The 13,934-nt window shown below is 42.8% G+C and overlaps 1 protein-coding gene across 2 annotated transcripts in view; it reads right to left on the reverse strand.

The window, feature by feature from the left end:
- Nucleotides 1-705: 705 nt before the first annotated feature.
- The window catches only part of PLEKHB2 (pleckstrin homology domain containing B2), a 41,889-nt gene continuing 28,660 nt past the window's right edge, over nucleotides 706-13,934 (reverse strand). Inside the window, exons 7-8 of one of the 2 annotated variants that reach the window (XM_032479246.1) lie at nucleotides 6,919-7,024; nucleotides 706-3,391 (exon numbers count right to left, since the gene is read on the reverse strand). In XM_032479246.1, coding sequence (XP_032335137.1) covers nucleotides 3,255-3,391; nucleotides 6,919-7,024 — 243 coding nt within the window. In that variant the 3' untranslated portion in view covers nucleotides 706-3,254. Of the gene's footprint in view, nucleotides 3,392-6,918; nucleotides 7,028-13,934 lie in introns of both variants that reach the window. The other variant, XM_032479244.1, reaches the window with a different exon arrangement.

The following is a 13,934-nucleotide window of genomic DNA, read 5'->3' on the forward strand; positions in this document are numbered from 1 at the left end:
TAAAGAAACGAAATCAAGAGACCCAGGGCTCCTAGTATGAGATTCGTCATCTTAAACTATCACAGGCAACCACATGCCACAGTTTAATCAAAGTCTGCAGCAGGTGATGTCGTCTGAAAAGCTACCCCAGGGGAAAGTGAGGTAATTCAGAAACTGAAATTTTTCAAAATTTTGAAACAAAACAAGAAACCCAAAGATACTGGAGAAGGCACTGAACCCGCATGGCCAAGTGGAGATGGCTGAGGAAGACAGCTTTCTACGTCATCTTGGAAGTACTGACCTCATGTCCTTGTGGAAATTACACTCTCAAATGCACACAGCACGGGGGGGGGGGGGGGGGGGATCAGCCATAAACCCATTTCACTTACTACCTGCGTGCTCCCAAGAAGACGTCAACTTCTGAGGCTGAGTTTCATCCAGTGTAACTTGGCCAATACCTCCCTACAGCTACTATGAGAATTTAATGAGTTACTGTTTTCTGATGTGACAATCCTTTCCCAAGAATTTCGGGAACACTCGATAAATGGCCCTCTCACTGCCTGTGAGGCATTAGGGAGAGCTGACAGTGTGTTACTACAAAATAATTTTTGAAAGACAGAGGGTGGTTGCCAGAGGCAGGGGGTAGAAGATGGGAGAATCAACTGTTTTTGTCTTTAGTTTAAATAAACTGAATTAAAAAAAAAAAAACAACAGAAGTCAATGAAGTATGCTTTAAGGTTAACAATTATTTAATGTATTAACGTTTCCACTTACAAACATACAATCTGCATATACAGGGAAAAATAGGTCCTGTGGACACAACAGAATACTAGACAGGCAAGCAATCAGAAAAAAGATCAACTGTAGGGAGAAAACGGAGCTGCATTCCATGCCGGAGTCCACACACACCCAGGAAGGAGAAGTCAGCGTCACACACGATCACAGTTAATGCAGGAAAACATAGGTGGCTCGTTCCGCCCCGACGGCAGGAGGGCCCCGTCTGACCCAGACCTCCCCCGGCCAGGCCTGTCGCATGAATGATGAGCTAAAGTGCAGACACTGGTCTCTCCCTTCTCTGTGCCTCTAAGATCCTGAACTGAACTCGTGGAATTCAAAGGACAGAGCTAAAAAACCCCAGTAGTGTCAATGGCCCACCTGTATACTGGTAAGTACAGGAAACTAAAATGCTGACTCGAGCCCAAACGAGGTCCTTCCAACCCACCCAACTTCTCGATTTAGGGTTACCTAAGGGAGGCAATCAAACGTTGGCGTCCCCGGAGTCGGGGCCAGGGGAAGGACGTGCCTCAGCCTTCCTCTATATCTAGGATATACTCAGGGTCCAGTCACTAGTGACAGTGAACTTCCAGACGCAACTACGGCTGCCCACTGGGGCTGGCCCCACCGCGGCAGGGACGGCAGGCGCACACATGTGCAGAGCATCAGTCCACAGCCCTGTCCCCCTTCCCGTCAGAGGGCGGCCAGGGGAACACAGGCAGGCCGCTTGCTTCAGGGCCATTTCGGTGACATGACTCAGTGTTCTGTGGTTCCAGCTGAGTACAAAATTTATACCCCAAGGCAATGTTACAAACTGAGGTCATATATTTTGTCAGTAAAGTATACAGCTTTAACAACGATTACCATCTGAACAAAGCCATTCTTATTACTTATGATATAAAACCATAAAAGCAACATTTTTAACCATCAAAACCAGTGTTGTCACACATCACATCTAGCAATTTTCCACCATGTCAAACATTCAAAAGAGGTGACAGTCAAGTACACTCCCTTTCAGCTGGAGACAGGCTCCCTAGGACCCATGAGTGCAGCCGAACTGGCTGGGAAAACGGACCTGTGTTCCCCACAAAGTTCATTTGGCATCTGATTTCCTACGGAGATCTAGTTAAGTCTGCCTTAGAGGAGCTGGTTGCCGGTGAAACAGGAAAGTACATATGCAACAGGCCACAAAGAAGAAAAGCCGAATCTGTGCTACAAGGAGTGTATGAAAACAGGGCCACACGGAGCACAGGGGCAGGCCCTTCACATCTTTTTAAAGCATGCAGGACAGAAACTGGAATAACTGAAGTTTTAAAATCTCACATAGATAAAGAAATAACAGAACTGCAGGACTCTGGGTTTTCCAGAGCTTCATATATAGTTGGGGCTCAAAATTAAATGGTTTAAGCTTCTCTGTGACATTCGAGTCAGAAATAAGAACAAGGCAGGCGCCCTGGTCAGGTGGAGTGACATCCCAGGCAGGCCATACACGTCGTCAGGCAGCGATTCCCATCCTCACCCTGACTTTCCCCGGCCACAGCGCCCAGTCCTGCCCAGGACGGGAAACGGGCTCCAAAGCAGCCTTCAGGGGGAGGGAGCGCACCCTCTGCGCAGTGCGACCCCTGAAACATAACTCTAAGGATGGCTCCCGTTCCCCGCTCCTCACCATTCTCTCTGTATTTTCTCAGCCAGTAGAAAAATAAGCTATAAGTAGGCTAAGGTGGCAATAAAAATACTCAAAGCAAGTGCTCAAAACATGATGTCTCTTGAGTAATGCCAATCTACCTCCGAGTGCCTGCATGTGGTCTGCCTTCTTCAAGTTCTAAATGATAAAGCTCTAAAACGTTGACGCTCAAGTCAACTCATTCTTGGGGATGTTTTTTGCCAAAGATCGCTGGCAAAAACATACAAGCGGGGCTAAAATGAAAAAGCCTCGTTTTAAAGGGGGAACTGCCACCCCCATCACCCTGAGCAGTCAGCTCTGCCGGGCGCCACCCGGAGCCCCAGGAGCCTGGAGATGTCGCACCGCTGATTGGCAGAGCTTCCAACCCACAGCTCCTGAAGCAACACACAGCCAGTTCTGGTCTGGGGTTTCAAAGTCTCAAACCAAAAAAGCTGCAGCTTTTCTTGCCACACTCACTCACTCATACACCACCATATTACTAGCATAACGCTAAAATAAATTACCCCTTAAGCACTACACCCAACTCTAGAAAGAAAACGGCCTTTCAAACAGGTGTGTTCAAATGCGGCATCCTGAGAGTTCGATAAGGAAACTCTCAGAACGAGCCAGCGCCCCCAGACAGCCCACGCTTTAGCTGAACAGCAGTCCAAACCCTTGTCTCTGCTACTTACATGGATTAGTTATAACTATGATGCCACTACTTTCAAAAGAACTGTTAAAACTATTATCAAAAACAATTATCACACAGAAATGCCCTGCAAATTATATTATTGCACACGGGGTACGAGAAGCTATGCACATCCAGGTCCCGTGGGCTCTAGAAGACCCAGAACAGAGACCCCAAGGCCATGCCTGTGGCCGCTCCAGCCAGCATGCCCAGTGCCAGGTCACTGTCATTGTCTCGGTACCGCTCACGAATGATGACTTGGTTGGCAGGCTGCTGTCCATAAACTCCTAGAAAAGAAGGAAAAAAGACCCCTGAGGAACAGGCTGTGAAGTCCAACATACACCCAAAGATGGCTCACCTGACTGGGGACCCTGAGGCTTCTCTGTGCACACACGTCCCTCCCGTGATGGCCCTGCCTCCCTCGGGGGGGTGGGGGGGTTGGTGACTGCCCCCCGACTCTCCTCCCTCATAGGCGGAGGTGACAGACCCGGCCGGGCGAGGAGCACACCTCCGTTTCTAAGCTCACACTAAGAGGGAACCAAGGTCCACATCCCAGACACTGCGAAGAGCAGAATCCTAACGAGGGCGCACACTGCAGCCTCCAGCTTCGCCTTCAGCCCCCACACTGTGCTCACGAGGACGGCGGGCAGGCAGGGACCGTGGGGGACACACAGCGCCCGGAGCCAGCAGGAGAGTCAAGAAGCCCCTCCGAAAGCTAAATGCTTGTATTGGTGCAAATCATTTTTAAATTAAACCCTGAATCTGCTAACATAACCTGCTCTTCATTTTTAACCGTATGTCTTTGTGGGGAAAAATATATATGTTAGAAGGAAAACTTCTAAAAAGAAAACTTGAAACAAATTTAAAATTTATTTGCACAAAGTTAACTGGAAATGTAATGTTTGTTCTCGTCTAGCCTTGAAATTTAAAACACATTCAATTAGGCAACTCCAACTAGTGAAAGGCAGTAGGAACAGCAGGAACAGTAGGAACCTGCTGGCTGGCCTAATTAAAAGGTCCCCTGGAAAATTCAAATCTGCATTCCTTCCCTCTGTGAGCCCCACGGATGGACCCCTCCCCGCACGGCCAGGAGCTGACCTCTCCTGCAGCGCCTGCTCACCTCTGTTCCTACCGGGGAGCTAAGTCCTTACCGAAGTCAGCTAGGGACAGTCCAAGTTGTGCTTATTATAATTACCTACTTTAACTAAGCCTTACATAAATGATCAAAATGTGAATGTGAAAAAGGCAGACACTGCCGCCATGACAACTAAGTTAGATACTTTGGTAAAGACTAGATAAAGGCAGTAACTTTTACAAATTACCATCACCAAGGGATTGAGTAATGACAAAGGACAGGGGAGAAGGAACCTAGAATCACAACATCCAGGGGTCTGCTCTCGAGCTTGCCCTGCGAACTGCAGTGCGTGAGTACGGTGCCTACCAGACAGAAAAACAGAGAGCTCCACCAGCCAGAGGGCCAACTCAAAGCAAAGACCTCGAGCCCAGAGCAAAAGAGCCGAACCAATGTCCACCTACGGAAGTCAAAGCTGAATACTTATTGTGTGCATACAGCACCCTCTGCACTTTTCAAAGTGGCTGACGACCACTGGTCCCGATCGCCGGAAAGAGAAGGCGTGTGGCCAGCTCCCTAACGGCGAGGGCCTCTACGGGCCCCGGAGGGCAGTGCGTCGTGGAGCCCGCGGAGCGCTGGAGCGCCAGGAGGGCGGGCTGGAGGGCTCCCGCCGGGTGAGCAGCACACGCGGCTGCGCGCCAGCCGCGCCGGCCCTTCCACCGCACGCGCACCCGCTGGCTGTCGCAGGCCAGTGCTGACCGACTGCCGACCTGACGCGGCCCTCCGCACAAGTATTCCAAGGTTGCCCCTGAGACTGCTCTCTTTATGACAAATAAATGGGAAAAAAATTCACACAAGGAAAAAATCTAACTAGTAAATAATTACAATGTTTCTCTTTGTGAGCTGCATAGAAATCTGAACCAAAGCAACTTGACTCTACCTTAAGACCTCATGAGGTTATCTAAACTTTCAGAGCATTAACAAAGCAGGCAGGCTTTATGGGATTACAGAGAAACCAGCACATCCTTAACTCCGCGTGGCATTATAAACTGGTGAACTATTCTGGAAACTAACTTGGTAAATGGTATTAAGATTTCCTGTGATACTGTGAGATGAAATGTTATAAAGTCAGAATTTCCCTCAAAATAATCCAGAGGTGGGGAGAGAAGGCAGAGGTGAAACAAGATGTGGTAACCTCTGAAGCTGGTAACAGGCAAATCTGACACTGTTCCCACTTCTGTACACTTGAAACCTTTTATAATTTGTTAATGGTATCAAAAGAAACAAAAATGTTTATGCTCTTTGATATATTCATTTAACATACAGAAATCAAATGTATTCTAAGACATATTTAACAGAAATGAAAAAATGATTAGAAATATTCAAAGCAATATCTATGACAAAAAATTTAAAAAGGAAACAAACAAAAAACTAGAAGTCTTAACTAATAAATACACCACTCGTGATAATGTGCAATCATTAAAAATATTTCTGTATTTTTTACATAATTTTACAAAGATGACGTAGCACTCTGGAAAAAATTTAAAACTGAGAATAGAATGCAGAAATTAATGTAAGATTGCAAAGATTAAAAAATTATTTTATATGGGGAAAGTAATTCAAACAAAAATAGTTGTACCAGGATCAGAGGATAGACAAATAGTTCATTGTTTAGCATCATTTATTTTATTTATTTATTATTTATTTATTATTCAACCTGACATGAAGGTCAGACAAGGCAGAATCGTCTGTAATCTACGTGGGCTGAGTGAAATGCTCAGGTTCTGGGAACAGACGACTGGGGAAGACTCGTGCTGGGTGTCAGCGTATGAGACACCTAGGAACCACCACTTACTAGAAGGCCACTTGGAGTTTGGGGCCGGCCAAACCCAGAGACCCCACGGCAGCCCCCTTGGCTTCTCCGTGGCATTAATATCAGTGACCGCTCACCTTCTGCTAACAGATTCTCCTTCCACTGCTTCTGCATTAAGACACTGAGCTAGGTTTGCCCACAGCCCTTAGACTCCCTGTCTCTCCACGAGCCCCAGCCCCCACTCCAGTCTTTGCCAGTTCTCTGCTGTGTGCCCCGCTGGGACCCGTCCTTGCCCACTAGCACCTGCTCACTGGGATCTGGGGTGGCCGGGCTCTGGCCCCCCTTGCCCCGGCTGCAGGCTGCAGCCTCGCAGGCAGCATTCTCCCACACCTCCGCCCTACCCAGGCTACACCCAGGACTTGATGCCATATACACAGGCCAGTCACTCACACCTACAAATTGCTTCAGGTGAGGCGAAAAACGGAAGGAGCCCATCAAAAGCCCAGAATAAATATAAGCTCTTGCAGGCCTCAACTTCACTTGCAAAATGGAACATCACCTCAGTAGTGACAATCTTGTAAGGATGTCTCACCAGGAGGGAAAAACAGGAGAAAGAGTACCTCTTATCTCTTAAAATGGGCCTCTTAGGTTGGTAGTTTCTTAATGTAAGTGATCTCAGTAAACACAGTCTCTTCTTGGGAACAAACCTGGATACAACAGTCAAGTTTTAAAAATCAACCTACTCTAACTTTGTGAAGCGGTGTGGAAACACAGAATGCTTTTTTTTTCAAGCACAGCAGCAGAGTGATTTGTGGTCTCTAACCAGGAGAAACACTTACCCTTAATCTGAAAAATAACAATTCTTCAGGCTTCACCGACCTACCCACTGAATGAAGAGAAACAAGGGCCAAACAGCTGGCACGAGTTACCTGCGTACGGGTACTGGTAGGGCACAGCATAGGCCTGCCCGTTGGCAGCGTAGACAACCTGGGTTCCTGGTGGGTAGGCGCCACTGTACGGCCCATAGCCGTACGCCTGCTGCAAAGAGAGCGTCTCGTTAGAAATCCAATTTTGAAGTTCAACATCCATTTATCAGAACTCGCAACACAGTGGGTTTAGAGAGAACATACCTCACACATGTCAGGCCCACAGTAAGCAGCACACTCAGTGGTGAAAAGCTAAAAGGTTTTTCTCTAAGACACGGATGCCTACGCCAGCCACTTTTATTCAACACAGTATTGGAAGTCCTAGCCAGAGCAATTAGACAAGAAAAGGAAATAAAAGGCATCCAAACTGGAAAAGAAAGAGTGAAAGTATTACTGTATGCAGACGACATGATACTGTATGTAGAAAACGCTAAAGACTCCACCAAAAAACTGTTAGAATAAATGAATTCAGTAAAGTTGCAGGATACAAAATCAATATGCAGAAATCTGCTGCATTTCTCCACACTAATAACAAACCATCGGAAAGAGAAATTAAGAAAACAATCCCATCTACAACTGCATCAAAAATAAAAAAATACCTAAGAATAAATTCAACCAAAGAGGTGAAAGGCCTGTGTGTTGAAAACTATAAGATACTAAAGAAAGAAACTGAAAATACAAATAAAGGGAAAGGTACTCCAAGCTAATGCACTGGAAAAACTAATAGTTAAAATGTTCATACTATCCAAAGTAATCTACAGATTCAATGCAATCCCTATCAAATTTCCAATAGCATTTTTTGCAGAAACAGAACACTCCTAAAATTCGTACGGAACCACGAAAGACCCCAAATAGCCAAATAAGAACAAAGCTGGAGGCAGCATCATGCTCCCTGATTTCAACCTAAACTACAAAGTAATCATAAACAGTATGGTATTGGCATAAAAACACACATCTAGATTAACTGAACAGAATAGAGCCCAGAAATAAACCCACACACATGGTAAATTAATTTACAACAAAGGAGCCAAGAATATAAAATAGGGAAAAAGCAGTCTCTTCGATAAATGGTGCTGGGAAAACTAGACAGCCATATGCAAGAGAATGAAACTAGACCACTGTCTCATACCACACACAAAAATTAACTCAAAATGGACCAAACACCTAACTGTAAGACCAGAAACCATGAAACGCCTAGAACAAAACACAGGTGATGAGCTCCTTGACGTTGGTTTTGGCGATGATTTCTGGATCTGACCGCAAAAGTAAAAATAAACAAGTGGGACTACATCAAACTAAAGCTTCACCACAGCAAAGGAAACCATCAACAGAACGAAAAGGCAATCGACTAAATGGGAGAAAGTATTTGCAAATCATGTATCTGAAAAGGGGTTAATATCAAAATATATGGAAAAAAACTCATAAAACACAATATCAAAAAACATAATAGCAAAAAACCAATCTGATTTAAAAATGGGCAGAGGAACTGAACAGATATGTTTCCAAAAAAGAAATGCAGATGGCCAACAGACACATGAAAAGATGCTCAACATCACTCATCATCAGGGAAATGCAAATCAAAACCACAAAGAGGTATCACCTCACACCTGTCGGAATGGCTATTATTAAAAATACAACCAATAAGAAGTGCTGGCGAGGATGTGGAGAAATGGGAGCCCTTGTACACAGCTGGCAGGAATGTAAATTGGTGCCTCCACTATGGGAAACAGTATTGGAAGGAAGTTCCTCAAAAAATTAAAAGTAGGACTACCATATGATCCAGCCATTTCATTTCTATGTATTCATCCAAAGCAAACAAAAACACTAACTCAAAAAGATACCTGCATCCCCATGCTCATTCCAGCACTATTTACAACAGCCAAGATATGGAAACAACCTAAATGTCCACTGACCAATGAACAGATATAAAATAAGTCCGTGCTGGGTATATAATGTACAGCCTGGTGACTACAGTTAATAATACTGTGTTGTATATCTGAAAGTTGCTAAGAGAGATCTTAAAAGTTCTCCACATACAAAAAAAATTCTTAATGCATGGTGATGACGGATGTTAGCTAGACCTACTGTGGTGATTATTTTGCAATATGTACAAGTATCGATCATTATGTTGTATATCTGAAACTAATATAATGCTGCAGGTCAATTATACCTCAATTAAAAAAATACAATTTTGAAACCACTGATAATTGATTAAAATTGGTTCTCCAAGTTACAGTCAATAAAGTTTAACAATCCATTAAAAAAAAGAACATGACACAGTGTGCTTATTCCCTTTAAGATTAAAAAAAAAAAAACACACATACAAAAAACTCCACAACTGAAGTCTACTTTCAGGCTGCAAAATGAAGCTGGAAAAATACAGGAAAAAAGAGAACTGGATTCGGAAGAGACGTGCATTTCAATTCAGCTGTACCACTAACTTCCCCTTCAGTCAGTCGTGTATCTAACAGCTGTAGGCCTTGCTTTGTTCATCTCTAAAATGATCAGGTTGGACGAGGTGACAAATCAGATTCATCCAAAACCAGTTTTCTCCTAATGAAGCCAGCCTCACAGCAGAACCCTCTCCAGCCCAATTTCCAGCAGTTCCTGGCAGGAGAATATAAAAGACTGAGGATGTGGGTGGAGTCTGAAGTCTAAGGCCCGGCACATGACTGGCAGTTTGCCAGGAGCACATGCCTGTGAGATGGCCTCCACTGACAGGGGAGTGACTACCACATCCCAGGAGATGTGGAGATCAAGGGCCTGGCCTTTATGAGCTCACAGGTGTTGGGTGGGGGCAGACATGTTTATAGACAACTACAACTACTGCTGTTATGTGACAAGGACTATGTCATGGGAAAACAGGGAGCTGTGGCCTGGCAAACACATGTGCAGATCTAGAGCTGATATCTTATAGAAGCAGGACACGGAAAAGCCTTGACATTATACATAAAACACACACAAGGAGACTCTGAAAGGTGGGGAGAAGGCGGCCAAGTGTCCGGGGACCTCATGACCCTAAGAAGGACACACAGCAAGCTCCCTAGGTTTCCTTTCCACCTCCTTCATCCTAGACTGGACAGTGGAGAAGCCAGCAACCAGCAAATGCCAATAAGTACAGACAAAAAAGGCCTCAAGAAAGCCTATTGCCTCTGCCCAAAGATTCTAGGGAGGAAAAGGGCAATCTTGCAAGAGACCATTTTTAAGTAATAACTGCTCTATTCTAGCCAAACACCAAAAAATAGCTATGGGAGTTACTCCCACCGGCAAAGGTCTAGTATGGAGAGTCTGAACTTCCAGGCTTGGCAGGCTGCAACAAGACGCTACCCTGCCCCGTCCCAAGCAGTGTCAGAAAAGGCCCAGGGGGAAACTGGGCGTTCCGTCCCTGCCAGATGGAAACAAGTCACCCCCAGCCCCATGGCCACAGTGTCGGTGGAGACCATGCAGGGAGCCCGAACTACCACCTCGGCCCAGCAGAAACAGGTATCCTCCTGTCCCGCTGGGGCAGGCTCGGCAGAGACCCAGTCGAGCGCACTGGGGAGCAGCAGGGAAGGCACTCCAGCTCCCAGGCAGGCTGCTGTCAGCAGACCCCTGGACAGGGGCCTGAATTCCCAGCTCTCCCAGGAGGGACGGGGAGCCCACGCCCCAGGGTCAGATGTGACCCAGTGGACAACCCGGACTTCCACCTCTACGTGGAAGCAACGAAGCAGACCCCGTCTTCACCCACCAGAGCAGCATTAGGAGGAAGGCTGCTAAAATGCAAGACTTAAATGGATTCAGTCTTATATTATTTAAAATGTCCAGGTTTTGATCAAAAATAATTCACCATACCAAGAACCAGGAAGACCTCAAACTGAATGAGAAAAGACAACAAAAGAGACCAACACCAAGATGACAAAGACGCTGAATTATCTAGGAAGGATTTTAAAGCAGCTATCACTAAAATTTTCAATAAGCAATTAAGAACATGTTTGAAATACATAACAGAAACCCTCCACAAAACCAGGAAATCTCGGGAAAAACTATATAAAGATATATATCTTGATACATATACACACATATATATCAAGATGTAAAGAATAATCAGATAAAAATTTTAGAAATAAAAAAACTAATAAATTATTTAATAAATGGACTCAATAACAAAACAGAGGTAACTGAGAAAAATAATCAATGAACATGAGCATAAAGAGCAGAAATTACCCAATTAGAACAACAGAGAGAAAACAGATTCAAGAAAAAAATGAACAAAACCTCTGGGACATGTGGGACACCTAACACCGGTGTCATCAGTTTCAGAAGAGAGAGGTGAGCCTAAAAAATATTCCAGAAATAACAGCCTAAAATTTCCCAAATTTAGCAAGAAACATAAACCTATGTATTCAAGAAACTGAGTGAATACCAAATAAGATAAACCCCCAAATATCCACACCAATACACATCACAGTCAAACTTCTGAAAACTACAAAGAAGGTAAACAGAAACAAATAATGTACTACCTATATGGGGGGGAATCTGAATGACAGATTTCTTACCCGAAACCAAGAGGGCCAAAGGAAATAACACACATTTACCAAGTGCTGAAAGAAAAGAAATGTCACCTCAGAAATCTATACTAGTGAAAACGTTCTTCAGAAACAAAGAAGAAATCAAGGCATTCTCAGATGAAGGAAAACAAGAATCTGGGGCACCTATTCTAAGAGAATGACAAAAGGAAGTTTACTAAACAGACAGCAAATAATAAAAGAAGAAATCTTGAAACATCAGGAGGTAAGAAAATACGATCAGAACAGAATACATGCAAATGTAATAAAACCACAGCTGTAGCAAAATTTGTAACACCATCTAATACAGTTTTCAATGTATGTAAAGAAGTATTTAAGGCAATCTATAAATTGAGGGAGGAAAAAGGAATCTACAGATTATGGTTTGACAGTTCACTGGACCTGGTAAAATGTGAACACCTGACTTTGAAAAATATTTATGTATAATATAACAATTAAAGCAACTACTAAAAAAGAGATACTCAAAAACATTTCAGATAAATCAAAATGTAACCCTAAAACATGTTCTAGTACCTCACAAAAAGCAAGTAAAAGAACACAGAGAAATGAAAACCAGAACCAAAGGAAAACAAAAAACAAAACGGCATACTTAACATTTCAAAAATTACACTGAAAGTAAATGGTCTATGCGGGAAGGTAAGAGTGATGGTGTTTAAGGGCACAGACTTGTTACAAGTAGTAAAGAAGCCACAGAGAGCTAACCCACTGCATACTGAACACAGACAGTAACTGTCACACTGCAATCATGCAATAAATACTGCTACACGGCCATCATTTACAACATATAAATGTATCAAAGTAACAAACAGTACACCTTAAACTTACACAACAAAAAAGTGTAAATGGTCAAAATATACCAATTACAAACTAGAGATTTGTTGGGGGCAGGGGGGAGGCGATGAGGGTGTGGCCCAACCATATGCTGTCCACAAGGAACCCACTTCAAATGTAATGATACATATGTTGAAAGAAAAAAGATGGGAAAAGAGTCACTGTGCAAACATTAATAAAAAGCAAGCAAAGGTGGCTATATTAATATAAGACAGACTAGACATAAGACTAAAGAAAATGATCAGAAACAGAGAGGGACAATACATAATGAAAATAGGGTTAATCCATCAAGAAAATTTAACTGTGTATGGACCAAATGACAGAGCTGCACACATAAATTAGACAATTTATATAAATTAAAAGGACCAATTCTTCAAAAAGTATAAAATACCACAACCTATTCAATATGAAATAGAGAATGAATAGCCTCATAACTATTAAGAAAACAGAATTTGTAATTTAAAGGATACCAAAAAAGAAATCTCCAGGCGCAGATAGTTTCACTGGAAATTTCTAACAAATGTTTAAAGAAGAACTAACACCAATATCTACACAGTATCTTCTAAAAAACAGAAAAGCAGGGAACACTTCCCAAACTCACTCTATAAAGCCAGTATTACCTGGTAACAAGACAGAGCACAAAAACAGAAAACTACAGACTAGTATCTTTCATAAATGCAGATGCAAAAATTCCTAATAAATACTTGCAAACAGAGAATTCAGCAATAAATAAAAAGAATTATATACCAAAAAGAATTATATACCATGACCTCGTGAGGTTTATTCCAGGGATGCAAGGCTGGTTCAATATTCGAAAATCAATCACTGTAACCTACCATATTAGCAGGTTTAAAAACAAAAAAATCACGACTGTATCAAATGATGCAGAAAATCCAGCACCCATTCATGATGAACACTCTCAGAAAACTAGAAAAGGGAGGAACTTCTTCAACTTGACAAAGAGCATCTACAAAAAAACTACAGCTAACATCATACTCAATGTGGAAAAACTGAATGCATTCTCCTAAAACTAAGAGCAAGGCCAGGATGCCTGTTCTCTCCACTGCTATTCAGTACAACATTGGAAGTTCTGACCAGGGCAATAAGACACACAAGGGAACAGAAGGCACATAGAACAGAAAGGATGAAATAAACTCTATAAACGACATGACTGTCTATGCAGTATATCCCTAAGAATCTACAAAAAATACTTAGAGAACTAATTAGTGAGTTTAGTAAGTTCACAGGCTACCAGATCAACATATAAAAATCAATTGTTTCTATATACCAGCAATAAATATGGGGAAACTGAAATTTAAAATACAATACCATATACAAAAATTAAAAAAAAAAAGAAATTCTTAAGTGTAAATCTAACAAAATGTACAGGATTTATATACTGAAAACTACAAAATGCTGGTGAAAAATATCACACAGGATCTAAACAGAGAAAGAAGCCCATTTTCATGGACTGGAAACTCAACATAATAAAGATGTCAATTTTCCCTTCTCAAAAAACCTGATACAAATGTTTAAAACAATTCATATCAAAATCTCAGAAAGATTCTGTTATACATTTAGACAAATTTATATGGAAAAAAAAGTAGCACCATAACAGGTAAA

Source organism: Camelus ferus, chromosome 5 (genome assembly GCF_009834535.1).
Source record: "Camelus ferus isolate YT-003-E chromosome 5, BCGSAC_Cfer_1.0, whole genome shotgun sequence".
Lineage (NCBI taxonomy): Eukaryota > Metazoa > Chordata > Mammalia > Artiodactyla > Camelidae > Camelus > Camelus ferus.